This window comes from Leucoraja erinacea, unplaced genomic scaffold (assembly GCF_028641065.1).
Source record: "Leucoraja erinacea ecotype New England unplaced genomic scaffold, Leri_hhj_1 Leri_155S, whole genome shotgun sequence".
NCBI classification, from domain to species: domain Eukaryota; kingdom Metazoa; phylum Chordata; class Chondrichthyes; order Rajiformes; family Rajidae; genus Leucoraja; species Leucoraja erinaceus.
The window spans coordinates 67450-94988 of NW_026575847.1; the positions used below are offsets into that span (position 1 = coordinate 67450).

At 48.8% G+C, this 27539-nt stretch overlaps 1 protein-coding gene across 1 annotated transcript; it reads left to right on the forward strand.

The window, feature by feature from the left end:
- Positions 1-4624: 4624 nt before the first annotated feature.
- aamdc (adipogenesis associated, Mth938 domain containing) lies at positions 4625-22420 on the forward strand. Its single transcript, XM_055665854.1, has 4 exons — positions 4625-4812; positions 8718-8869; positions 9744-9839; positions 22196-22420. The coding sequence occupies exons 2-4, from the start codon at positions 8738-8740 to the stop codon at positions 22334-22336; spliced, it is 369 nt and encodes a 122-aa protein (XP_055521829.1). The 5' UTR covers positions 4625-4812; positions 8718-8737; the 3' UTR covers positions 22337-22420.
- Positions 22421-27539: the final 5119 nt, after the last annotated feature.

Here is a 27539-nt window from a genome sequence, read left to right on the forward strand (position 1 = left end):
GTATGCATTTCCTCCATTTTGTCTCATCAGCCGGTGCTTGACAAAAATCAAGCAAGACAAAGCCACAGGCATTTTGGGTAGTGCCAGATTGGCCTACACAAGCCTGGTTCCCGAAAATCTTGGGAATTATAACCCAGACATTAATGGCTGTACCCAAGAGCAGGGACCTCCTATTGGACCCAATTACAGGGAGCAATCATCCACAACATGACCAAATTAATTTATTGGTTTGCAGATTCTGAGGAGGTCTTGGACTGTCCGAACGAACTGTAGATGTGATCACTACAGTGTGGAGGGACAGTACTAAAAACCAGTACATCTAACATATAAAGAAGTGGGAAATGTTCTGCAATGCCAACAAAATTTCATACGACACAGTTCGGATCACGGATGTACTAGAGTTCCTATCCACCCTGTATTATGACCATAAATTAAGCTATAATGCAATCAATAGTGCCAGAAGCGCACTATCCTCCTATTTCATGCTGGAGGCAGGGCACGGGTCCATAGGAACGCACCCTCTCATAATCAAATTTATGAAGGGTATTTACAATTCTATACCTCCAAGGCCAAGGTACATGGACACCTGGGATGTGAGCGTGGTGCTAACTCTACTTCGACAGTGGGGACCGCCGATGGCCTTACCATTATCAAAACTCACCCTGAAGGTGGTCATGCTGATGGCACTGGTAACAGCACAGAGAGTCCAGACTTTGCATAAGTTGCGACTGGACTACAGGACCACCAATTTCAACAAGATAACTTTTGTCATCAGGGACCTGATAAAACAGAGCAGGCCAGGAATGCCAGTGATAAAAATAGAGCTCTTGGCACATCCAGAGGACCCACGGTTGTGTGTGGTAACATACTTCCATCATTATCTGAGAGTTACGAAGAGCCTCAGAGGCTCTGAGCAATCGGTCCTGATTAGTCACAAAAAACCTTATCAGAAGGTATCAACACAAACCATCTCCAGATGGTTAAAGGAGGTAATGGCGGAAGCGGGAGGGAACATTGACATTTTAAAATCTCACTCCACCAGGGCTGCATCTACATCAGCAGCAAGAGCAATGGACGTGCCCCTCGACGACATCCTAGTGGCTGCAGGATGAGCGAATTAACAGATGTTCCACCGGTTTTACAATAAACCTATAACCGGACCGGGGGTGTTTGCACGTACCGTTTTAAGTATCTGTTTCCTGGTTCCCCCCAGGTTGGGAGGGGTAACTATTAAAAATATATATTTTCATTTTAAAGCATCAATGTCATTACTTAACTACGTTATGTCTGAATGCTTTTAGAACTATACTCATCCACGGTCAATCCATTTAGTGTGTGACGCCTGGATTCGTAACCGGCATGAAATCACAGAGCTTTGAAATCTTCATGTAGTCACTCATGTGACTCCGAAGTAAAATAGTAAGATTAAATGAGAACTTACCAGTTTGACGTTTGATCTTGATTTTATGAGGAGTTACGATGAGCGATTACGTGCCCACCGCTCCCACCCTCATACTATCAAGGTCATATGGAAGTTCTAGTTTCTTCACAATCTTACTATTCTCAGGTCTTCTCTTTATCTGTGATTTTACACCGCTGCTTTGAAGATTGACGCGCACGCAGACGGACGGCCCTTCTTCACGTAATCGCTCATCGTAACTCCTCATAAAATCAAGATCAAACTTCAAACTGGTAAGTTCTCGTTTAATCTTACTATTTTGGCTGCCTTTTTGAGGCAGCGACTGCGATAGATTAAATTACTTTAAATTACAGTGGTTATTTAAAATGGATTAAAATAATCCTTCATCAGGCGTTCAGGCATTGAGTTTCAGATTTTTGACTCACTGCGGAAAAAGAAAATCCTCTCTTTCAATTCATGCACCCATTAGTTTAAATCTGCTTCACCTAATTATAGTACAGCACGGAATTGGCCTTTTAGCCTGTTGTGTTCAAGTCAAGTTTTGCACCCATCTATTTGTTTGTTTCTAGGGCAACTGTCACTGCCTTTCACTTCAACAGTCGGCTCGCCAATGCAGAGCTCCGAGTGTACTTTTGTGTTAAGCCGGTGAAGAGTAAAGAATTCCCCAAGTACCTTGGAGTCACCCTGAAGGTAGACAAAAATGCTGGAGAAACTCAGCGGGTGAGGCAGCACCTATGGAGCGAAGGAATAGGTGACGTTTCGGGTCGAGACCCTTCTTCAGACTGATGTGGGGGGTGGTGGGGGGGGGGGGGGGGGGGGAAGAAAAGGAAGAGGTGGAGGCAGTGGGCTGTGGGGAGAGCTGGGAAGGGGAGGGGAAGGAGGGAGAAAGCAGGGACTACCTGAAATTGGAGGTCAATGTTCACACCACTGGGGTGTAAACTACCCAAGCGAAATATGAGGTGCTGCTCCTCCAATTTGCGGTGAGACTCACTCTGGCCATGGAGGAGGCCCAGGACAGAAAGGTCGGATTGGGAATCGGAGGGGGAGTTGAAGTGCTGAGCCACCGGGAGATCAGGTTGGTTAATGCGAACTGAGCGGAGGTGTTGGGCGAAGCGATCGCCAAGCCTGCGCTTGGTCTCACCGATGTAGAACAGCTGACACCTAGAGCAGCGGATGCAGTAGATGAGGTTGGAGGAGGTGCAGGTGAACCTCTGCCGCACCTGGAAAACTCGGAGTCACCCTGGATCACCTCACCTATCGTGACACCTGAAGAGGGTGGCGGATAAATTCAAAGCAAGGGTCAACATCATCAGGAAACTGGGGATCCAATGCACACACCCTCCATGCCGCAAGCTTAGCCCTAGTTTACTCAATAGCTGAGTTTAGCATGGGCTAATTGCTGCTACACCCAAACGAGTTGGCACTGACGTTAACTCTGCAATGCGGGTCATCACAGGGACACTTCAGTCAACACCTTTGCCGTGGCTCCCTGCCCTCTCTCATATCGCCCCTCCCAGCATACGCAGAAGGGAGAGGATGTTGACAGATTGGTGCACCATCAAGGCTAACCCTGACCTTCCCTGACTTGAACAATCTTCCCAACATGTGCCTGAAGTCCCGCAAACCCTGGTCTTCCTTTAAATCCCTGGACGACGTTGACTCCAAGGCTGAGCCTGGGAAGAGGCCAACACCAACAACGGAGAGGTCATCGCAGACCCCACAGTGAAACCACTGGGTTTTGACCTCCATCGCAAGCAATGGCTGACTCTGAACAGAATCCGCACCTTCCACGCAAGAACAAACCCATCACCGGCCTACAACTTTAGGCTGTGCACGCCATAGGCAAGAAGAAGGTGAGCCAAGTATTGCACTCATCTAAGCTAAATCCATTGGCCTACCTGTTGATGACACCCGAGATGTCCTCATTCTTTAGGGAACGGAGTTTTCCCTGTCCCATCATCGATGAGGCCCTCACTCGTGTCTCCTCGGTACCCCGCAGCTCCGCCCTTGCTCCAACTACCCCTAATCGCAACAGAGGAAGTCCCCCTAGTCCTCACCTTCCATTCCATCAGCCGTCGCATACAACACATAATCCTCCGAAACCTCCGCCACCTCCTGGAGGCCAAGTCAGTGGATATTTTTAAGGCAGAGATACATAGATTCTCGACGAGTACGGGTTCAGGGATTATGTGGACAAGGGAGGAGAGTGGGGTTAAGAGGGAGAGATAGATCAGCCGTGATTGAATGGCGGAGTAGACTTGATGGGCCGAATGGCCTAATTCTGCTCCTATCTCATGAACTTACTGTATGACTCTATCACTACCACAACTAATAACACATCCTTCAGCAGGAAGGAAAAGCAAGGGCGGTCACGGTGGCGCAGCGGTAGAGTTGCCGCGTTACAGCGCTTGAAGCGCCGGAGACCTGGGTTCGATCCCAACCGCGGGTGCTGTCTGTACGGAGTTTGTACGTTTTCCCCGTGACCTACGTAGGTTTTCTCCGAGATCTTCGGTTTCCAAAGACTTGCAGGCTTGTAGGTTAATTGGCTTGTGTTTGGGTTTAAAACGGATATGAGAAAACACTTTTTCTCACAGAGGGTTGTGAGTCTGTGGAATTCTCTGCCTCAGAGGCCGGTGGAGGCCGGTTCTCTGGATACTTTCAAGAGAGAGCTAGATAGGGCTCTTAAAGATAGCAGAGTCAGGGGATATGGGGAGAAGGCAGGAACGGGGTACTGATTGGGGATGATCAGCCATGATCACATTGAATGGCGGTGCTGGCTCGAAGGGCCGAATGGCCTATTCCTGCACCAATTTCATTCAGACTTCGGTCTGAATGACAATAAAGGCTATCTAATCTAATCTAATCTATTGTCTATTGTCTATTGTCTATTGTCATACTTGGTACAAGATACAAGATACAAGATACATTTAATTGTCATTTGTAATGGTATAAGTGTAAATTGTCCCTATTGTGTGTAGGCTTGTGTTAGTATGCGGGGATCGCTGGTCGGCACAGACATGGTGGGCCGAAGGGCCTGTTTCTGCACTGTATCTCCAAACTAAACAAAAATAAACTGAAGAACCTTAAAGGGAGGGTGGGGAGGAAATATCCTCCTGTGATTCATATCGTAGAAATTCATTATTTTCCAAGATCAGGAGTAATTTGGGTGTGATGTGGATTTTATAAAGCAAGGCTGGTGGCTTCTGAACATTGCACTGAATTCTACTTACAGCCAGACCTTGCTGGAGCATAACCAGAACCGATTTAGACTTCACGCTCCTGAAATAGAAAGAATATTCCAGCAGTGACATTAAGCGGTGAGGACACTGTCCAGCAAGTGACAAACATACAGCTAACTCTGCTGCTCCTGTACAATTCAGTGTTCCAAACAGGTACATTTCAGCTGCTTTTGTGTCTAGCAATATGTAATTGGACTGCATGGTGGAGCAGCGGTAGTTGCCGCCTCCCAGCGCCAGAGACCCGTGTGCGATCCCGACTACTGGTGCTGTCTGTGCGGAGTTTGTACGTTCTACCAGTGACCTGCGTGGGTTTTCTCCGGGTGCTCCGGTTTCCTCCCACACACCAAAGACGTACAGGTTTGTAGGTTAAATGGCTTGGTATGAATGTAAAATTGTCCCTAGTGTGTGTGTGTAGGGTAGTGTTAAGGCCCTGTCCCACTAGGCAATTTTTTTCAGCGATTGCCGGCATCATTGATTGACGTGTCAGGTCACCGAAAAATACGCGCGGTGATGACGTATGATGCGTGGTGACGTATTGACGTATTGTTGATTGGTGACATATTATTGATGACGTATTGTTTCGTCAAGTGTCGCAACGTTGTTTTTGTCGCCGCTGGATTTTGAAGTGTTCAAAATCTTTTGGCGACCCTGATATGACGCTGGGAGTCGCCGAATAAATCGGCAAGTGGGACAGGCCCTTTAGCGCATGGGGATCGCTGGTCGGTGCGGACTCGGTGGGCCGAAGGGCCTGTGTTTGCGCTGTATCTCTAAACTGATCTAAACAAACTAACATAAATACTCTTTAAGCAGGGGTATGTTTTGATGTACACAGTTTATTTGTCATACTCCTTCATAACATGGAAACATAGAAACAAAGAAATAGGTGCAGGAGTAGGCCATTCCGCCCTTCGAGCCTGCACCGCCATTCAAAATGATCATGGCTGATCATCCAACTCAGTATCCCATCCCTGCCTTCTCTCCATACCCCCTGATCCCTTTAGCCACAAGGGCCACATCTAACTCCCTCTTAAGCATAGCCAATGAACTGGCCTCAACTGCCTTCTGTGGCAGAGAATTCCACAGATTCACCACTCTCTGTTAAAAAAATGATTTTCTCATCTCGGTCCTAAAAGATTTCCCCCTTATCCTTAAACTGTGACCCCTTGTTCTGGACTTCCCCAACATCGTGAACAATCTTCCTGCATCTAGCCTGTCCAACCCCTTAAGAATGTTGTAAGTTTCTATAAGATCCCCCCTCAATCTCCTAAATTCTAGTGAATAATAAGATGTTCATGCATGAGCATTGAATTCTCACAATTCTGTTAGCCCTTGCTGTCTCCTCCCCTTCCTGCCTCTCCCTCTCCCTCTCCCTCAGCCCTCGGGCTCCACCCTCTCCTTTTTCCTTTCTCCTCCCCGCCTCCCCCCACCCCCCCATCAGTCTGAATAAGGGTTTTGGCCCGAAACGTCGCCTATTTCCTTCGCTCCATAGATGCTGCTGCACCCGCTGAGTTTCTACAGCCTTTTTGTGTACCTTCGATTTTCCAGCATCTGCAGTTCCTTCTTAAACACATTGCACAAGCAACTGCAAATACTTTAAAAGTGTAATACATTCGATTTGTTTATTGTCACGTGTACCGAGGTACAGTGAAAAGCTTTTGTTGCGTGCTAACCAGTCAGCAGAAAAACAATACATGATTACAATCGAGCCGTCCACAGTGTACAGATACAGGATAAAGGGAATAACGTTTAGTGCAAGGTAAAGCCACTAAAGTCTGATCAAGGATAGTCCGAGTGTCACCAATGTGGTAGATAGTAGTTCAGCACTGCTCTCTGGTTGTGTTATAAGGTCGTAAGTGAGAGGAGTACAATTAGGCCATTCGGCCCATCAAGCCTACTCCATCATTCAACCATGGCTGATCTATCTCTCCCTCCTAACCCCATTCTCCTGCCTTCTCTCCATAACCCCTTACACCCATACTAATCAAGAATCTATCTATCTCTGCCTTGAAAATATCCCCCGACTTGGCCTCCGCAGCCGTCTGTGGCAACGCATTCCACAGATTCACCACCCTCTGACTAAAGTGGTAAGATGATTCGGTTGCCTGAACTCACACCTAACAGGCAACCCCTGACCCCTCTCACCCTGGCCACAAACTCTTTGAATCACTTCCCTCTGGAAGGCGACTCCAGACTGTCAAAGCTGCCACAGTCAGACTTAAAAACAGTTTTTTTGTCCACGAATAATAGCTCTACTCAATAACCGAAAGTCTGTAGCCTCCTTTTGCTCTGGTATTTTATTTAATTCACATGTTTAAACTCTAATGTTTTATTAGTAATGTTTAATGTATCATTACTAACTGTCACTGTATGTGGCTGTTGTCACTTGCGGTTGGAGCACCAAATCAAATTCCTTGTATGTGAATACTTGGCCTGCAGGCAATGGTGGACTTTCATTTAATGGGGGTGAAATTTGTTGTTTGTTGGAGGCTTCTTGAAAATGGACTTTTCATGCCCAAGACCAGAAGACTAGCCAAGTGTTGAAGAAACACTTAGACAGGTACATGGATAAATCTCCAAATCTGAGGAAGGACATTATTGCCATAGAGGGAATGCAGAGACGGTTCACCAGACTGATTCCTGGGATGTCGGGACGGTCTTATGAAGAAAGACTGGATAGACTTGGTTTATACTCTCTAGAATTTAGGAGATTGAGAGGGGATCTTATAGAAACTTACAAAATTCTTAAGGGGTTGGACAGGCTAGATGCAGGAAGATTGCTCCCGATGTTGGGGAAGTCCAGGACAAGGGGTCACAGCTTAAGGATAAGGGGGAAATCCTTTAAAACCGAGATGAGAAGAACTTTTTTCACACAGAGTGGTGAATCTCTGGAACTCTCTGCCACAGAGGGTAGTCGAAGCCAGTTCATTGGCTATATTTAAGAGGGAGTTAGATGTGGCCCTTGTGGCTAAGGGGATCAGGGGGTATGGAGAGAAGGCAGGTACGGGATACTGAGTTGGATGATCAGCCATGATCATATTGAATGGAGGTGCAGGCTCGAAGGGCCGAATAGCCTACTCCTGTACCTAATTTCTATGTTTCTATGTTTCTATTAGACAGGTTTGGATGGATATAGCTCAATTTCTGTGCCTTTTGCCCGATGGGAGAGGGGAGAAGAAGGAATGGTCAGGGTGTGATAGACCTCATGGTCGGAAGTCTGGGCTGGATGATGGACTGATCCTGCATCTTGCCGTCCAAGAAAAATCATAAAAGGGGTAGAGTCTCTTGCCCAGTGTAGGTGAATCGAGGACAAGGGGACGTAGGTTTCAGGTGAAGGGAAATGATTTAATAGAATTCTGAGGTGTAACCTTTTCACACAGAGGGTGGTGGGTGCGTGGAACGAGCTGCCGGAGGAGGTAGTTGAGGCTGGGACTATCCCAACATTTAAGAAACAATTAGACAGGTACATGGATAGAACAGGTTAGGATGGATATGGACCAAACGCAGGCAGGTGGGACTAGTGCAGATGGGACATGTTGGCGGGTGTGGGCAAGTTGGGCCGAAGCAGGCACGGAAATCGCTATCAAAACATGGGGGGGGGGGGGGGGGGGATGCAATTTTCTTCGTGGCGGCTCGCGCCCATTCGCACACACGCGAGGCTTCGACCGTGGACGTTGTGGACGGTAACATCGGAAGCTGACCTGGTTGGTGACCGACTCCGAACTCCAGCAACAGCAGCTTCGTCCGCCCCGAATCGTGGGGCTTGAATCGGCCCGTTCGCGGGGCCTTTCATCGCCCGGCGGGGGCTTCAACATCGGGAGCCTCGATCGCCTCGATGCAGCAGTTTGATTTTAAGCCGCGCCGGGCGCTGAAAGGCCCCGCGTAATTGGATTCCCACCACAAGCTGGTTTAACGTTTTATGCCTCATTCCCAACTGCCACTGTATGTCATGTTGTCACTTGCGGGCGGAGCACCAGGGCAAATTCCTTGTATGTGAATATACTTGGCCAATAAACGTATTCATTCTTTCGTTCATTCAGCAGATTGAGAATCTCGTGCAGGTTTTGCGCTCTTCCAAAGAATGACGTCTCCGCAGATAGCCTCGCTGTCCTGGGGTCGGATGAAGGTCCAGGACTGTGCCACGGCGTACAAGGACTGCAAGGTGTGGCCAGGGGGAAGTCGACCCTGGGACTGGAGAGAGACGGGGACTGACGTGAGTCAGAGCGGTGGTGGCAGCTCGGAGGAGCAAGGAGTTGAAGAAACAGTGACATAGTTATTGTACAGCATGCAAACAGGCCCTTCTGCCCACCTATCCATGCCAAGCAAGATGGCAGATTGGTCCTCCCATATGACAGCGTGGGGGGGGGGGGGGGGGGGGGGGAGAGAGAGAACTAAGGTGTACCTGGCGTGGGATGCAAGGCGGCACAGCGGTAGAGACGCTGCCTCTCAGTGCCTGGGACCCGGGTTTGATCCCACTAAGGGCGCTGTCTGTACGGAGTTTGTACATTCCCCCCCGTGACCTGCATGGGTTTTCTCTGAGATCTTCGGTTTCCTCCCACACTCTAAAGACGTGCATGTTTGTAGGTTAGAGTTAGACAATAGACAACAGGTGCAGGAGTAGGCCATGTGGCCCATTGAGCCAGCACCGCCATTCAATGTGACCATAGCTGATCATCCCCAATCAGTACCCCGTTCCTGCCGTCTCCCCATATCCCCTGACTCCGCTATCTTTAAGAGCCCTATCTAACTCTCTCTTGAAAGCATCCAGAGAACCGGCCTCCACCGCCCTCTGAGGTAGAGAATTCCACAGACTCACAATTCTCTGGGTGAAAAGGTTTTTCCTCATCTCCGTTCTAAATGGCTTACCCCTTATTCTTAAACTGTGGCCCCTGGTTCTGTACTTCCCCAACATCGGGAATTGGCTGGGTGTAGGTGTAAATTGTCCCTGGTGTGTGTGTAGAACTAGTGTACGGGGTGATCGCTGGTCGGCGGGGACTCGGTGGGCCGAAGGGCCTGTTTCGGCGCTGTATCTCCAAAGTGAAACTGAACTAAACGGTGTGTTGATGGCTATTTTCTCTCCCATTCAGCATTACCCTGGAGTCCAGGCAGCGGATGTGGAGGAAATCGTTAACAAAGGGGTTCGGACGCTAGTTATTGGCTGTGGGATGAGTGAGGCCTTGCAGGTTGGTGCCTCGTTGGCTGCATTCACTTGTCACTGCCTGTGTTGAACTGAATGGTGATAATAATGCAGGTGTGTGGGAAGGAAGTGCAGATGGCAAAATATTACACTATTCTATCCACAGATTCACCACCCTCTGACTAAAGTGGTAAGATGGTACATAGAAATGCAGGAGAAACTCAGCGGGTGCAGTAACATCTATGTAGTGAAGGAGATAGGCAATGTTTCAGGCCGAAACCCTTCTTCAGACCCAAAGTACTAAGATGATGCCCAAACTCACACCTAACAGGCAAACCCTGACCCCTCCTCTCACCCTGACCACAAACTCTTTGAATCACTTCCCTCTGGAAGGCAGCTCCGGACTGTCAAAGCTGTCACAGCCAGACATAAAAACAGTTTTTTCCACGGGTAGCTCTACTCAATAACCAAAAGTCTGTAGCCTCCTTTTGCTCTGGTATTTTATTTAATTCACATGTTTAAATTATAACCATATAACCATATAACAATTACAGCACGGAAACAGGCCATCTCGGCCCTACAAGTCCGTGCCAAACAACTTTTTTCCCTTAGTCCCACCTGCCTCCACTTATACCATAACCCTCCATTCCCTTCTCATCCATATGCCTATCCAATTTATTTTTAAATGATACCAATGAACCTGCTGACACCACTTCCACTGGAAGCTCATTCCACACCGCTACCACTCTCTGAGTAAAGAAGTTCCCCCTCATGTTACCCCTAAACTTCTGTCCCCTAATTCTGAAGTCATGGCTTTATAAACATTATGTTTTATTATTCATGTTTAATGTTTTATGTGTCATTCCTAACTGTCACTGTATGTCATGTTGTCACTTGCAGGCGGAGCACCAAGGCAAATTCCTTGTATGTGAATACTTGGCCAATAAACTTATACATTCATGCGGGTGTACACCAAAGATAGAAACAATATGCCTGGAGTAACTCAGCAGGTCAGGCAGCATCTCTGGAGAAAAGGAATGGGTGACGCTTCGGGTCGAGACCCATCTCCAGACAGCTTCTTCATGCGTTTGAGGCAGCAAGGTGATGCCATCCGCTTCGACATCCGTAGTTGCCCGCCCTAAAAAAGGGCGCATGCTCCGGGTTGGCGCCAAGCTGCGTAGCTGCTGCTGCTGTTTCTGTTTGGTGTCAAGTTGGGAAAAGGGGAAGTACAACGGGATCTGGGGGTCCTTGTTCATCAGTCAATGAAAGTAAGCATGCAGGTACAGCAGGCAGTGAAGAAAGCCAATAGCATGTTGGCCTTCATAACAAGAGGAGTTGAGTATAGGAGCAAAGAGGTCCTTCTGCAGTTGTACAGAGCCCTAGTGAGACCACACCTGGAGTATTGTGTGCAGAATCTTTTGTAATTTGAGGAAGGACATTCTTGCTATTGAGGGAGTGCAGCGTGGGTTTACAAGGTTAATTCCCGGGATGGCGGGACTGTCATAAGCTGAGAGAATGGAGCAGCTGGGCTTGTATACTCTGGAATTTTGAAGGATGAGAGGTGATCTTATTGAAACATATAAGATTATTAAGCGTTTGGACACGCTAGAGGCAGGAAACATGTTCCCGATGTTGGGGGAGTCCAGAACCAGGGGCCACAGTTTAAGAATAAGGGGTAAGTCATTTAGAATGGAGACGAGGAAACACTTTTTCTCACAGAGAGTTGTGAGTCTGTGGAATTCTCTGCCTCAGAGGGCTGTGGAGGCCGGTTGTCTGGATACTTTCAAGAGAGAGCTAGATAGGGCTCTTAAAGATAGCAGAGTCAGGGGATATGGGGAAGAAGGCAGGAACGGGGTACTGATTGGGAATGATCAGCCATGATCACATTGAATGGCGGCGCTGGCTCGAACGGGCTGAATGGCCTACTCCTGCACCTATTGTCTATTGTGTATTGTTGTCGTTCGACTGACTGAGGTCAGTTGACAGGGCTCACCACGGGGAAGTCGACAACATGAGCCCCATATCCCCTGACTCCGCTATCTTTAAGACCCCTATCTAACTCTCTCTTGAAAGCATCCAGTGAATTGGCCCCCACTGCCTTCTGAGGCAGAGAATTGCACAGATTCACAACTCTCTGGGTGAAAAAGGTTTTTGCTCATATCTGGGGAAGGATGTGCCGGCTCTGGAGAGGGTCCAGAGGAGGTTTACGAGAACGATCCCAGGAATGAGTGGGTTAACATATGATGAGCGTTTGTCGGCACTGGGCCTGTACTCGCTGGAGTTTACAAGGTTGAGGGGGCTCCTCATTGAAACTTACAGAATAGTGAAAGGCCTGGATAGAGTGGATGTGGAGAGGATGTTTCCACTAGTGGGAGAGTCTAGGAGCAGAGGGAACAGCCTCAGAATAAAAGGACGTACCTTTGGAAAGGAGATGAGGAGGACTTTCTTGAGTCAGAGGGTGGTGAATCTGTGGAATTCTTTGCCACAGATGGCTGTGGAGGCCAAGTCAGTGGATATTTTTTAAGGCAGAGATTGATAGATTCTTGATTAGCAGTTAGTACGGGGGTCAGGGGTTATGGGGACAAGGCAGGAGAATGGGGTTAGGAGGGAGAGATAGATCAGCCATGATAGAATGGCAGAGTAGACTTGATGGGCCGAATGGCCTAATTCTGTTCCTAATACGGTTCCTAATTCCTTATGAAGGGAATTGCAAGTGCACGACTCCAACACATGGTGGCAGTATTGGCCACGTGTCATCAGCTCTGACACAAAGCTGAAGCAAAGAGTCATGGAGACTCGGGGAACTGCAGATGCTAGAATACAACTAAAACACAAAGTGCTGGAGTAACTCAACGGATCAGGCAGCATCTCTGGAGAGAAGGAACGGGTGACGTTTCGGGTCGAGATCCTTCTTCAGATCTTGCACAAAGCAAGGGTCATTTAAAGTTGGAGGTCAATATTCATACAAGGTCATAGGTTATAGGAGTGGAATTAGGCCATTCGGCCCATCGAGTCCATTCCGCCATTCAATCATGGCCTATCTCAGCCTCCCAATTCTGCCTCCCATTATTGTGTGTATAAAATCACGATTCACAGAGTCTCTTGCCCATTTTCCTTCACACAAAGGGTGGTGGGTGTGTGGAACAAGCTGCCAGAGGAGGTAGTTGAGACAGGGAATACCCCAACGTTTAAGAATCAGTTAGACAGGTATTGTATTCAAATTTATTGTCATTGTCTCAATTTGAGACAACGAAAGGAATTTCCCTTACAGGCAGTATCATTAAAAAAAATCACAAAAAAATAGATAAATAATAAATAAATAATAAAACATATTCAAAGTAAAATTGAAATTGAATTAAAAAAAAGCACAAACACAGAAAGTCCACGACACAACATAACATAAATGGCAACAAGGTGAGGAAGGCACCATAGTCCAGCCAGCCTCCCCTCCGTGTTCATCCGTGTCGTGGTCGGGGCCTTCCGAGCACCTGCAGTCGCCGCCCCGGGTGGCCCGATGTTCAGGCCCTCACGCCGGGCTGGTGGAACGCCGACGCCGAACCCCGACGGAGAGCATCCTCCTCCTCAGCGGCCCGGACCTCCCGATCAGCCGGAGTCCGCAGCTCCTGAGTCCGCAGGCCGAGCCGGGCAGAGTCGCAGGACCCTGCGTTGTCCATCAGCGCCGCCCGCGTTGGGAGCTCCGCAAACCGCAGCTCCAGGATGTCGGTGCAGCAGGTCCAGCACTCCGGGCTCCAGACGGCGACCCCCGGTAAGGCATCGCCAGCCCCGCGATGTTTCAACGCTGTCCCGCCGCTGCTGGAGCTCCGGTCGATCCCGGCAGGAAAGGCCGCGCCAATCCAGGTAGATAGGCCGCTGTGGGGGGAGGGGGGTGGGGGGCGAGGACGCGACTCGAATAGTAGTCGCGTCCTCACCAGGAAGCGGCTGAAGGACGGTATCCCCCGCACCGTGCCCTCTTCCCCCACATAAAAACACCATAAAAACCACAAAAAAACACACTTTCTCAAACTAAATAAACAAAAAAACAAAAAGATACCGGGCTGTAGGTGGAGGCTGCTGACACCAGCGCCACCGGAAGTACAACATGGTACATGGACAGGAAGACAGGTACATGGATAGGACAGGTTTGGAGGGATATGGACCAAACGTGGGCAGGTGGGACTAGTGTAGATGGGACATGTTGGCCGGTGTGGGCAAGTTGGGCTGAAGGGCCTGTTTCCACACTGTATCACTCTATGAGAGCAGATGAAGGAAATGTACAATGATTCAATATTGGCTGAGGGGAGGATGCACTTTGTGCTTTGCTCAAGATCCCAGCTTCTCTTCCTTGTGTCTCACTTTTGGAGTCTGAAGAAGGGTCCTGACACCAAACCTCACCTATCCATGTTCTCCACAGATGCTGCCTGACCCGCTGAGTTAATCCAGCACTCTGTGAAACGTCACCTATCCATGTTCTCCACAGATGCTGCCTGACCCGCTGAGTTACTCCAGCACTCTGTGAAACATCATCTATCCATGTTCACCACAGATGCTGCCTGACCCGCTGAGTTACTCCAGCACTCTGTGAAACGTCACCTATCCATGTTCTCCACAGATGCTGCCTGACCCACTGAGTTACTCCACCACTCTGTAAAACGTCACCTATCCATGTTCTCCACAGATGCTGCCTGATCAGTTTAATGCTGATAAGTGTGAGGTGCTACATCTTGGCAGGACAAATCAAAATAGGACGTACATGGTAAATGGTAGCGAATTGAGGAATGCAGTTGAACAAAGGGATCTAGGAATAACTGTGCATAGTTCCCTGAAGGTGGAATCTCATGTAGATAGAGTGGTAAAGAAAGCTTTTGGTGTGCTGGCCTTTATAAATCAGAGCACTGAGTATAGAAGTTGGGATGTAATGTTAAAATTGTACAAGGCATTGGTGAGACCAATTCTGGAGTATGGTGTACAATTTTGGTCGCCCAATTATAGGAAGGATGTCAACAAAATAGAGAGAGTACAGAGGAGATTTACTAGAATGTTGCCTGGGTTTCAGCAACTAAGTTACAGAGAAAGGTTGAACAAGTTAGGTCTTTATTCTTTGGAGCGCAGAAGGTTAAGGGGGGACTTGATAGAGGTCTTTAAAAATGATGAGAGGGATAGCTGTGTGGAATGACTTCCAGTGAAGTGGTGGAGGCAGGTTCGTTTTTTAGCATTTCCCAAATAAATTGATAGTTATATGGATGGGAAGGGATGGAGGGTTATGGTCTGAGCGCAGGTATATGGGACAGGGGAGAATACGTGTTCGGCACGGACTAGAAGGGTCGAGATGGCCTGTTTCCGTGCTGTAGTTATATGGTTATATGGGATAGACAGAGTTGACGTGGATAAGCTTTTCCCACTGAGAGTAGGGAAGATTCAAACAAGAGGACATGACTTGAGAATTAAGGGACAGAAGTTTAGGGGTAACATGAAGGGGAACTTCTTTACTCAGAGAGTGTGGAATGAGCTTCCAGTGGAAGTGGTGGAGGTAGGTTCGATTTTATAATTTAAAAATAAATTGGATAGGCATATGGATGGGAAAGGAATGGAGGGTTATGGTCTGAGTGCAGGTAGATGGGACTAGGGGAGAATAAGTGTTCGGCACGAACTTGTAGGGCCAAGATGGCCTGTTTCCGTGCTGTAATTGTTATATGGTTATATTGTTATATGGACCCGCTGAGTTACTCCAGCACTCTGTGTCCATTTGTGTATTGACCAGCAGTTCCTTGTTTCCACTCACTGCCAAGTCAACCTTGTCTACAACTACGGAACAATCAGATGAAACCATATCATCTGAACCTTAAATACCAAGACCTAAAGGAATTTAATTTAGATAGACACAAAATGTTGGAGTAACTCAGCAGGATGGGCAGCATCTATGGAGAGAAGGAATGGGTGACGTTTCCGATTGAACAAATGTATCTCGTGGTTGCGGAGTCTGGCAGAATAAAATGTTCGGCCCAATCCTGATTTGCATTGGCACTACAGCCATCCAAGACCGCAGGAAATTGCACACAGTTTATTTTAGTTTAGAGATACAGCGCGGAAACAGGCCCTTCGGCCCACCGGGTCCGTGCCGACCAGCGATCCCCGCACATTAACACTATCCTACACCCACTATGGACAATTTACAATTACACCAAGTCAATTAACCTACAAGCCTGCACGTCTTTGGAGAGTGGGAGGAGATCAGAGATCTGGGAGAAAAGCCACGCAGGTCACGGGGAGAACGTGCAAACTCCATACGGACAGCACCAGTAGTCGGGATTAAACCCGCGTCTCTGGCTCTGTGTGGCAGCGACTCTACCGCTGCGCCACCGTGCTACTGACTTACTCGAGCAGCAGGGCTTCGTGTTGGCTCGAAGGGCCGAATGGCCTGCTCCTGCACCTATTGTCTATTGTCTATTGCCTCTTGCTGAGTTAGTCCAGCATTTTGTGTCTCACTTGTGGCTCTAGTTATGAAGTAACGACAATTTCTAATTGAGATGAAGTGGATGGTGCTGGCCATTGACCACATCAAAGGCTGAGGTTGAGGGTATTCATGTTCATAATGGATAGTAGAAGAATTGGGCCATTCAGCCCATCAAGTCTACGCCGCCATTCAATCATGGCTGATCTATCTCTCCATAACCCCTGACACCCGTACTGATCAAGAATGTATCTATCCATTGACTTGGCCTCCACCCCCGTCAGTGGCAAAGAATCATCGCGCTCTGGGCGTCAGGGTGGCGCAGCGAGTTGCTGCCTCACAGCGCCAGAGACCCGGGTTCGATCCCGACTACGGGTGCTGTCTGTACGGAGTTTGCACGCTCTCCCCGTGACCACGTGGGTTTTCTCCGAGATATTCGGTTTCCTCCCACACTCCAAAGACGTGCAGGTTTGTCGGTTAATTGGCTCGGTGTGAATGTAAATTGTCCCTTGTGTGTGTGTAGGATAGTGTTAGTGTGCGTGGATCGCTGGTCAGCACAGACTCGATGGGCCGAAGGGCCTGTTTTCACACTCGAGGGACAAGTGTGGGAGGCAGGAAGCATGTTCCCGATGTTGGGGGAGTCCAGAACCAGGGGCCACAGTTTAAGAATAAGGGGTAAGCCATTTAAAACGGAGACGAGGAAACACTTTTTCTCACAGAGAGTGGTGAGTCTGTGGAATTCCCTGCCTCAGAGGGGGGTGGAGGCCGGTTCTCTGGATACTTTCAAGAGAGAGCTAGATAGGGCTCTTAAAGATAGCAGAGTCAGGGGATATGGGGAGAAGGCAGGAACGGGGTACTGATTGGGGATGATCAGCCATGATCACATTGAATGGCGGTGCTGGCTCGAAGGGCCGAATGGCCTACTGCTGCACCCATTGTCTATTGTCTATTGCCCAGCTTTCACTATACAATAACTTTATTCATCCCAGGAGGGAAATTGAATCATAAAACACAACAAGATACATGAAACATGAAATTAAAGTTGGAGTGGAAAATCCAGGATTGGGGATGTGCAAAGATTGGGGAGGAGGGGGAGTCAGTCTACACCACGGCAGAAGGGGGAGGGGTTGTACAGTTTGATAGCCACAGGGAAGAAGGATCTCCTGTGGCGTTCTGTGCTGCATCTTGGTGGAACCAGTCTGTTGCTGAAGGTGCTCCTCAGGTTGACCAGGGTGTTGACCACGGAGGGGGTGAGCTGTATTGTCCAGGATGCTCCACAGTTTGAGGAGCATCCTCCCCTCCATGACCAACCTCCCGTGAATCCAACTCCAGCTCCACCCCCCAGGACAGAGCCGGCGTTCCGGATGAGTTTGTTGATCCTGTTGGTGTCCGACGTCCCGAAAGGCTTATCATTCGTTATTGAAAATTTCTCTCTATTGATTCTGTCCAACAGATCTGTTTTCCATCAGCGCGAGGAGGAAATAAAGATGGATGGCTTGCCGACAAAATCTAATTATGGGAGATATTCTCCAATCAGGTTGATAAATATCACTATATACTGCTTCAATTTCCAGACTGTCTAAGTCTTGCACTGCATAGAAAATGCCCACACTGGCACAACTAGGTTAGGATCTTATAGAAACAAAAACATTAGATAATAGACAATAGGTGCAGGAGTAGGCCATTCGCCCCTTCAGGCCAGCACCACCATTCAATATGATCAAGGCTGATCAACCATCAATCAGTACCCCGTTCCTGCTTTCTTCCCATATCCCCTGACTCGAAGGGCCGAATGGCCTCCACCTGCACCTATTTTCCATGTTTCTATGTTTCTATGACTCCGCTATCTTTACGAGCCCTATCTAGCTCTCTCTTGAAAGTATCCAAAGAACCGGCCACCACCGCCCTCTGAGGCAGTGAATTCCACAGACTTAGATCAGATTAGATTAGATTAGATTAGATTAGATTCCTTTATTGTCATTCAGACCTTTCGGTCTGAACGAAATTTCAGAGTCCTATACATGTAATTAACCTATATATGTCAATTACAGACGGAAACAGGCCATCTCGGCCTTATAAGTCCGTGCCGAACAATTTTTTTCCCTTAGTCCCACCTGCCTGCACTCATACCATAACCCTCCATTCCCTTCTCACCAGTCATTTATTTTTAATCCATATGCCTATCCATATTTTTATAATAATAATAACAAAACAAACAATAAACACAATTTAACATCCACCACAGTGAGTTCACCAGGCACCTCCTCACTGTGATGGAGGTAAAAGTCTTAAAGTCTCTGTCTCTTCCCTCCTTGTTCTCCCTCTGCGCTGACGCGATCCAGGCCTCCGACGTTGTTATCACGCCAGATGATGGTAAGTCATCTCCGCGAACGGGCCGGTTCAAGCTCCGTGGCCCAGGGTGGTCGAAGCTGCCGAAGCTGCCGCCCTCCAGTCCAGCGGACGCAGTTGCGGGAGCTACGGAAAAACAGGTCACCAACGATGTCGTCCACTGGGCCCGCGGCCGAGCCCAGAATTCAGGCCGCCACCGCCGGAACGCCGCCACAGCTCCGAAGCCCCGAAGCCGGGCCACCGCCACCGGAACGCCAGAACACCGCCACAGCTACGAAGTCGGTTGGTAAATCCTGGCTGGCTCTGCCTCCGGAGCCTTGAGGTCAGTCGCAGTTGGAGGCCGCCAGCTCCGCCATTAGGCCTCAGCGCAGACGGAGGCAGAGAAGGGGGGATACGACAAGAAAAAGTCGCATTCCCCCGAAGGAAGAGACAGAAAAACATGTTTCACTGTCCACCCCCCACACACATATACACAACCTAATAAACTAAAATTTAACTAAAACAAGACAAAAGAAAACAACAAAAAAAGTAAAAACAGACGGACTGCAGGCGAGCCGCAGCTGTCAACAGCGCCACCAGCGACTCACCACTCTCTGTGTGAAAAAGTGTTTCCTCGTCTCCGTTCTAAATGACTTACCCCTTATTCTTAAACTGTGTGGCCCCTGGTTCTGGACTCCCCAACATCGGGAACATGTTTCCTGCCTCTAGCGTGTCCAAGCCCTTAACAATCTTATATGTTTCAATACGTGTGGTTACTATTGCAAGAAACAAGCTATTATGCTGACAGGAAAGACCACAGAGAACACATCGCAGGTACTGACGTCCACACCATCGAAGTGGATCTACAGGAGGCGCTGCCTCCAAAATGCAGCCAGCATCATCAGGATGTCAGGATTGCCATAGAGGGAGTGCATTGCCATAGAGGGAGTGCAGAGAAGGTTCACCAGACTGATTCCTGGGATGTCAGGACTGTCTTATGAAGAAAGACTGGATAGACTTGGTTTATACTCTCTAGAATTTAGGAGATTGAGAGGGGATCGTATAGAAACTTACAAAATTCTTAAGGGGTTGGACAGGCTAGGTGCAGGAAGATTGCTCCCGATGTTGGGGAAGTCTAGGACAAGGGGTCACAGCTTAAGGATGAGGGGGAAATCCCTTAAAACCGAGATGAGAAGAACTTTTTTCGCACAGAGAGTGGTGAATCTCTGGAACTCTCTGCCGCAGAGGGTAGTCGAGGCCAGTTCATTGGCTATATTTAAGAGGGAGTTAGATGTGGCCCTTGTGGCTAAGGGGATCAGAGGGTATGGAGAGAAGGCAGGTACGGGATACTGAGTTGGATGATCAGCCGTGATCATATTGAATGGCGGTGCAGGCTCGAAGGGCCAAATGGCCTACTCCTGCACCTAATTTCTATTTTTCAATGTTTCTATGTCACGTACGGGTGTCAGGGGTTATGGGGAGGAGGCAGGAGAATGGGGTTAGGAGGGAGAGATAGATCTGCCATGATTGAATGGTGTAGTGGACCCAATGGTCCGAATGGCCTAATTCTACTCCTATCCCTTATGACCTTCTGATCAGAGGCCCACACCATCCTGGCCACACACTCATACCACCACTGCCATCGGGAAGAAGGTACAGGAGCCTGAAAACTGTAACATCCAGGTTCAGGAACAGCTACTTCCCCACAGACACGCCAACCTCAAATAAGCTCTGAACTACAACAGACTATTACAATGGACCGAAGATTGTATTGTACTTCCCGAAACGGTAGCCCAGCCTCCACCTCAGCCCGGTTATTTTTGTTTTTTTTTGTTTAGTTACTCCAAAAAGTGTGTTTTTTTGTGTCTTTTTTGGTGTTTTTATGGGGGAACCAGGCACGGTTATATAATAGAACTATTATTACTTCCTGTTGTACTTGACTATTTTGAGTCGCGTAATCGCCCCCCCCCACATAATATACCTACCTGGATTGGCGCAGCCTTTTGCCGGGATCGATAGAGCTCCAGCAGCGGCGGGACAGCGCTGACATCGGAAACTGGCGACCCTTCAGGGTCGCCGCCGTCTGGAGTGAGAGCTGGACCTACACACATCAAGGAGCTCTTTGCGGAGCTCCCAACACGATCGGCGCTGATTTTGGACAGCTCGGGGTCCTGTGACTCTGCCCGGCTCGGCCTGTGGACTCAGGAGCTGCAGACTCCGGCGCTCCATGGCGGCTGATCAGGAGGTCCGGGCCGGCTCAAGGAGGATGTTCACCGTCGGGGGTTCGGCGTCGGCTCCACACCCGGCGTGAGTCCTGAACATCGGGCATCCTCGGCGACTGCGGGTCTCGGAAGGCCCCGACCAGCTTGAAAGTTTCCTGGCTGGACTATGGTTGCCATCCTCACCTTGGTGCCATTTATGTTATGTTGTGTCGTGGATTTCTGTGTTTGGTTTTTTTTAATTCAAAAAGGTTTTTAATATGTGTGTAGGATGGTTTATTAATCTTCTTCTTTTTTTATGATACTGCCCGCCGGAAATGGACGCGTTGTCTCAAAGGGAGACAATGACAATAAATTTGCTACACTACAACTAAAGCTATACAAGATGGGTCTCGACCCGAAACGTAGACCATTCCTTCTCTCCAGAGTTGATGCCTCACCCGCTGAGTTACTCCAGCTTTTTTGTGTCTCCCTTCGATTTAAACCAGCATCTTATATAATAGACTATTATTACTATGTTTGTACTTGTTGTTTGTTTTTAATGTGCTATATATATATATATATATATATATATATCTGTTTTAGTTATAGTTTAGGTTAGAGATGCTACATGGAAACAGACCCTTCAGTGGTGTGTGTGTGCGTGTATGTATCCACACACCTCTTGAGCTTCTACACGATCTGTTCCTCTCATGATTTGTACACCTCTATAAGATCAAGTCATCCATCCTGCGCTCCATGGAGAAGGCCCAGCCGGCTGAACCTCTCCCCCGTAACTCACACCCTCTAGTCCTGGCAACAATCCTCGTAAATCTTCTTTGCACCCTCTTCCAGCCTGAAAGTTTCCTCCCACACTCCAAAGACGTGCAGGTTTGTAGGTCAATTGGCTTGGTGCAAAATGCAAAAAGGTTGTGCCTAGTGTGTGTAGGATGGTGTTGATGTGCGGGGGTGATCGCCTGCCGGCGTGGAACGCGATGGGCCGAAGGGCCTGTTTTCGGCGCTGTATCTCTAAACTAAACTAAAGCTAACAGTTTGTTTTATCAGAAATGTTTTAAAAAACTCGCCCTGGGCAAGTGTGGCCCGAAGGGGCTGAGTTTCCCCCAGTACTTTGGTACAAGTGTCAGGTGCAGTAGAATTAGGCCATTCGGCCCATCAAGTCTACTCCGCTATTCAATCATGGCTGATCCATCTCTCCCTCCTAACCCCATTCTCCTGCCTTCTCCCCATAACCTCTGACACCCGTACTAATCAAGAATCTATCTATCTCTGCCTTAAAAATATCCACTGACTTGGCCTCCACAGCCGTCTGTGGCAAGGTGTGTTTTGTTAAACAATACTGTTGGGTCACGGGTACATTTTGTTCTTGACCTTCTCTCTCTCTCTCTTGTTTACTCTGCTCTTTGACAGGTTCCCTCCGCAACTCTCGATTACCTGCGGAACAAAGGTGTCGATGTGAAAGTGCTTCAGACCCAGGTGGCCGTGCGAGAGTACAACGCATTGGCCGGGGGAGGGGCGCGGGTGGGTGGGGTCTTCCATTCCACCTGCTGAGGACAATAGACAAAAGGTGTAGGAGTTGGCCATTCGGCCCCTCGAGCCAGCACCACCATTCAATGTGATCATGGCTGATCATCCCCAATCAGTACCCCGTTCCTGCCTTCTCCCCATATCCCCAGACTCCGCTATCTCTTAAAAGCATCCAGAGAACCGGCCTCCACCGCCCTCTGAGGCAGAGAATTCCACAGACTCACAACTCTCTGTGTGAAAAAGTGTTTCCTGGTCTCCGTTCTAAATGGCTTACCCCTTATTCTTAAACTGTGGCCCCTGGTTCTGGACTCCCCCAACATCGGGGACATGTTTCCTGCCTCTAGCGTGTCCAAACCCTTAATAATCTTATATGTTTCAATGAGATAACCTCTCATCCTTCTGAACTGCAGAGTGTACAAGCCCAGCCGCTCCATTCTCTCAGCTTACAACAGCTATAACGCAGGGTGCTGGAGTAACTCAGCCGGTCATAGTACAGCCCTTCCCCTGCTATGCCAATGGCCAGACACCCCTGGGTCCTAATGCCCTTCCTTCTCTGCCAACCATTAGACACAGGTGAGTCCTACCATCCTCAGCCTGCTATGCCAGCCTTGAGATAGCGCTGGGTCCCACCATCCTTCCATCCATGCTAAGCCGAGTTCCTGCTGCCCCCCCCCCCCCCCCCCCCCCCTCTATGCCAGCCTTGAGACACCGCTGGGTCCTACTGCTCCGCCCCCTCTCTGCCAACCACTATACAAAGCTGGTTGCTACTGCCCTGCCCCTGCTATGCCAGCCTTGAGACACAATTTTGGGTCATGTTCATAAATTAGACCATCAAGTCGACTCCGCCGTTCGATCATGGCTGATCTATCTCTCCCTCCTAAACCCCATCCTCCTGCCTTCTCCCCATAACCCCTGACCCCCGTTCTGATCAGGAATCTATCTACCTCTGCCTTAAAAATATCTGCCCTACCCCCACATGCCAATGATGAGTCAGCACGTGGCCCTCCTGCTGGGACATTGAACTGTACGGCACAGAAACAGGCCCTTCGGCCCACAAGGTTTGTGCATAACATGATGCCAAGTTCAACTAATCTCCTTTGCCTGTACCTGATCCATATTTTTCTATTCCCCGCACCTCCGTGCCTATCTAAAACACCACTATCTGCCGTATTGGGGGTGGGGTGGTGGGTGGGGACGGGGAGGTTACCTGATTTCCCACCATTGACTCCATCTACACCACGCTGCCTTGAAAAAGCAGCCAACAATTTAACATAGACTTGTCCCTGTCCCACCCCGGTCACTCCCTCTTCTCCCCGCTCCCGTCCGGCAGAAGGTACAGAAGCTTGAAAGCGCGCACCACCAGACTCAGGAACAGCTTCTTCCCCTCTGTTATCAGGCTTCTGAACGGCCCTTCCATAAGCTAGGGTGCTGTCCGATTCACCTCTACCCCATTGCGGACATAGACAATAGGCAATAGACAATAGGTGCAGGAGTAGGCCATTCGGCCCTTCGAGCCAGCACCGCCATTCAATGTGATCATGGCTGATCATTCCTAATCAGCACCCCGTTCCTGATTCTCCCCATATCCCCTGACTCCGCTATCTTCAAGAGCCCTATCTAGCTCTCTCTTGAAAGCATCCAGAGAACCTGCCCTCTGAGGCAGAGAATTCCACACATTCAAAACTCTCTGTGTTAAAAAGTGTTTCCTCATCTCCGTTCTAAATGGCTGACCCCTTATTCTTAAACTGTGGCCCCTGGTTCTGGACTCCCCCAAAACATTGGACTTTGTCTCTGGACCTGCGCTACAATGCTAAGAACTATATTCTGCACTCTGTATCTTCCCCTTTGCTCCACCTATTGGACTGGAGTTTGGACTGTTTGTATCTATGTATGGATTATCTGATCTGTCAAAGCTTTTTACTGCACCTTTTTAGACATGACAATAATATATTAGTCATAGAATAATACAGTGTGGAAACAGGCCCTTCGGCCCAACTTGCCCACACCGGCCAACAATGTCCCACTCGTCCCACCTGCCCGCGCTTGGTCCAAATCCCTCCAAACCTGTCCTATCCATGTACCTGTCTAACTGTTTCTTAAACATAGCAATAGTCCCTGCCACAACTACCTCCTCCGGCAGCTCGTTCCATACACCTTTTATGTGGAAAACGTTACCCCTCAGGTTCCTATTAAATCTTTCCCCCCCCTCATTTAAAACGATGTCATAGAAACATAGAAACATAGACAATAGGTGCAGGAGTAGGCCATTTGGCCCTTCGAGCCTGCACCGCCATTCAATATGATCATGGCTGATCACCCAACTCAGTACCATATACCCGCCTTCTCTCCATACCCCCTGATCCCTTTAGCCACATCTACTCCCTCTTAAATATAGACAATGAACTGACCTCAACTACCTTCTGTGGCAGAGAATTCCTGAGATATGTCCTCTGGTTCTCGATTGCCTTACTCTGGGCAAGAGACTGGGTGTCTACCCGATCTATTCTTCTCATGATTTTGTACCCCTCTCTGAGATGTAAAATTGGAGCATTCAGTGTTGATGCCTGGGTAGCAAGATCTCGTCCCATACGGTGAGACGTAGCTGTGTTTCAGTCTAGTTTAAGGGCCTGTCCCACTTAGGCGATTTTTTAGGCGACTGCCGGCGACTAGGACAATGGGATTCACCAAAGTCAGCACCGGCGACAACTTACGTCATCTGGCGACAACATACGTTAACCTGGCGACAACCTACGCCAGCACCTTCGACAACCTACGACAACCTACGACAGCCCAAATTGGCGCCGCTATTGCCGAAAATGTTTCAACATGTTGACATTTTTTCGGCAGTTGCCTATACTCGTTTAAAAAAGCACCCAGGTGGGACAGGCCCATTAGAGATACAGCGCGGAAACAGGCCCCTTCGGCGCACCGAGTCCTCACTGACTGGCGATTCCCGCTCGCTAACACTATCCTGCGGACAATTTACATTTATACCAAGCCTACAAACCTGTACGTCTTCGGAGTGTGGGAGGAAACCTGAAGATCTCGGGAGAAAAACCCACGCAGGTCACGGGGAGAACGTACAAACTCCGTACAGACAGCACCCGTGGTCGGGATTGAACCAGGGTCTCCGGTGCTGTGAGGCAGCGACTCTACCCGCTGGGCCACCGCGTCTTTACCTCTGGGGAGCAAGAGGGAGGCTTTTCTGTTTACGGGAGGTTTGCTTTTTCAATGATCAAAGACACCTTGTGACTGAACGGACTCTGTAGTTCAAAACAACAAACTGAATAAGCCGCACAGTGCTTTCATCGGCTTCTGAACGGACTTGCACTGTGTTTTGAAAGTCGCTGTGTAAAATTTAACGCTAGACAAAAATGCTGGAGAAACTCAGCGGGTGAGGCAGCATCTATGGAGCGAAGTGGTGATGTTTCGGGTCGAGACCCTTCTTCAGACTGATGCAGGGGCGGGAAGAAGGAAGGAAGAGGCGGAGACAGTGGGCTGTGGGAGAGCTGGGAAGGGGAGGGGAAGGAGGGAGAAAGCAGGGACTACCTGAAATTGGAGAAAGTCAATGTTCATACCGCTGGGGTGTAAACTGCCCAAGCCAAATATGAGGTGCTGCTCCTCCAATTTGCGGTGGGCCTCACTCTGGCCATGGAGGAGGCCCAGGACAGAAAGGTCGGATTGGGAATGGGAGGGGGAGTTGAAGTGCTGAGCCACCGGGAGATCAGGTTGGTTAATGCGAACTGTGCGGAGGTGTTGGGAGAAGCGATCGCCAAGCCTGCGCTTGGTCTAACCGATGTAGAGCAGCTGACTCAAATGCTTCTTTTGGTTTCCTGTTAATCACCTCTATTGTATAGAGACAACGAACTACAGATGTTGCTTTACAAAATAAAAGCCCACTGAATTTCTCCAGCACTTGGTGCGTTTTTTTTTGACAATTTCAAGTTTGTATTTTGTGTCACTTAACCAATTACAGTTAAATTTGATTTGCCAATACAGTGAAAAGAACAAAATACACACATAAAATAGAATTTAACATTGATAGAATGGAGTGGCTGGGCTTGTACACTCTGGAGTTTAGAAGGATGAGAGGGTATCTTATTGAAACATGTAAGATTATTAAGGGTTTGGACACGCTAGAGGCAGGAAACATGTTCCCGATGTTGGGGGAGTCCAGAACCAGGGGCCACACACAGTTTAAGAATAAGGGGTAAGCCATTTAGAACGGAGACGAGGAAACACTTTTTCTCACAGAGAGTTGTGAGTCTGTGGAATTCTCTGCCTCAGAGGGCGGTGGGGGCCAGTTCTCTGGATGCTTTCAAGGGAGAGCTAGATAGGGCTCTTAAAGATAGCGGAGTCAGGGGATATGGGTAGAAGGCAGGAACGGGGTACTGATTGGGGATGATCAGCCATGATCACATTGAATGGCGGTGCTGGCTCGAAGGGCCGAATGGCCTACTCCTGCACCTGTTGTCTATTGTCATCCACCACAGTGGAATCAACGTTTCTCACTGTGATGGAAGGCAATAAAGTTCAGTCATCTTCCTCCGCAGTTCGCCCGTGGTCGGGGCCTGTGAACCCTCCGCAGTTCGCCCGCTACAGATGGTCCGATGTTCAGGCCCTCTGGCCGGGATGACCGAAACTCCGAAGTCGGGACGGATCTGAACACTCCGCAGGAGTAGGCCATTCGGCACTTCGACTCATCCCATTGTGGCTGACAATCCACAATCAGTACCCCGTGCCTGCCTTCTCCCCATATCCCCTGACTCCACTATCTTTAAGAGCCATATCTAGCTCTCTCTTGAAAGTATCCAGAGAACTGGCCTCCACCGCCTTTTGAGGCAGAGAATTCCACAGACTCAACTCTCTGGATGAAAAAGTGTCTTCCTCATCTCAGTCCTAAATGGCCTATCTCTTATTCTTCAACTGTGACCCCTGGTTCTGGACTCCCCCAACATCAGGAACATGTTTCCTGCATCTAACGTGTCCAATCCCTTAATAATGTTATATGCGATATGCCATTTATTGTCACTATACATGTACAGTGAAACTGAAAGCTGCTCGTACTCAGTGCATACATACAATTTAGCACAAAAAACAAGAAACAGAAAAAACAAAAAACAGAAGGGGAGATGGGGGGGGGGGGGAATAGGTGCACAAATTCCGACGCTACATACATATATACATATATACAGATGGAAGTCCGTGTTGGGCGGTGTAGTCAGTG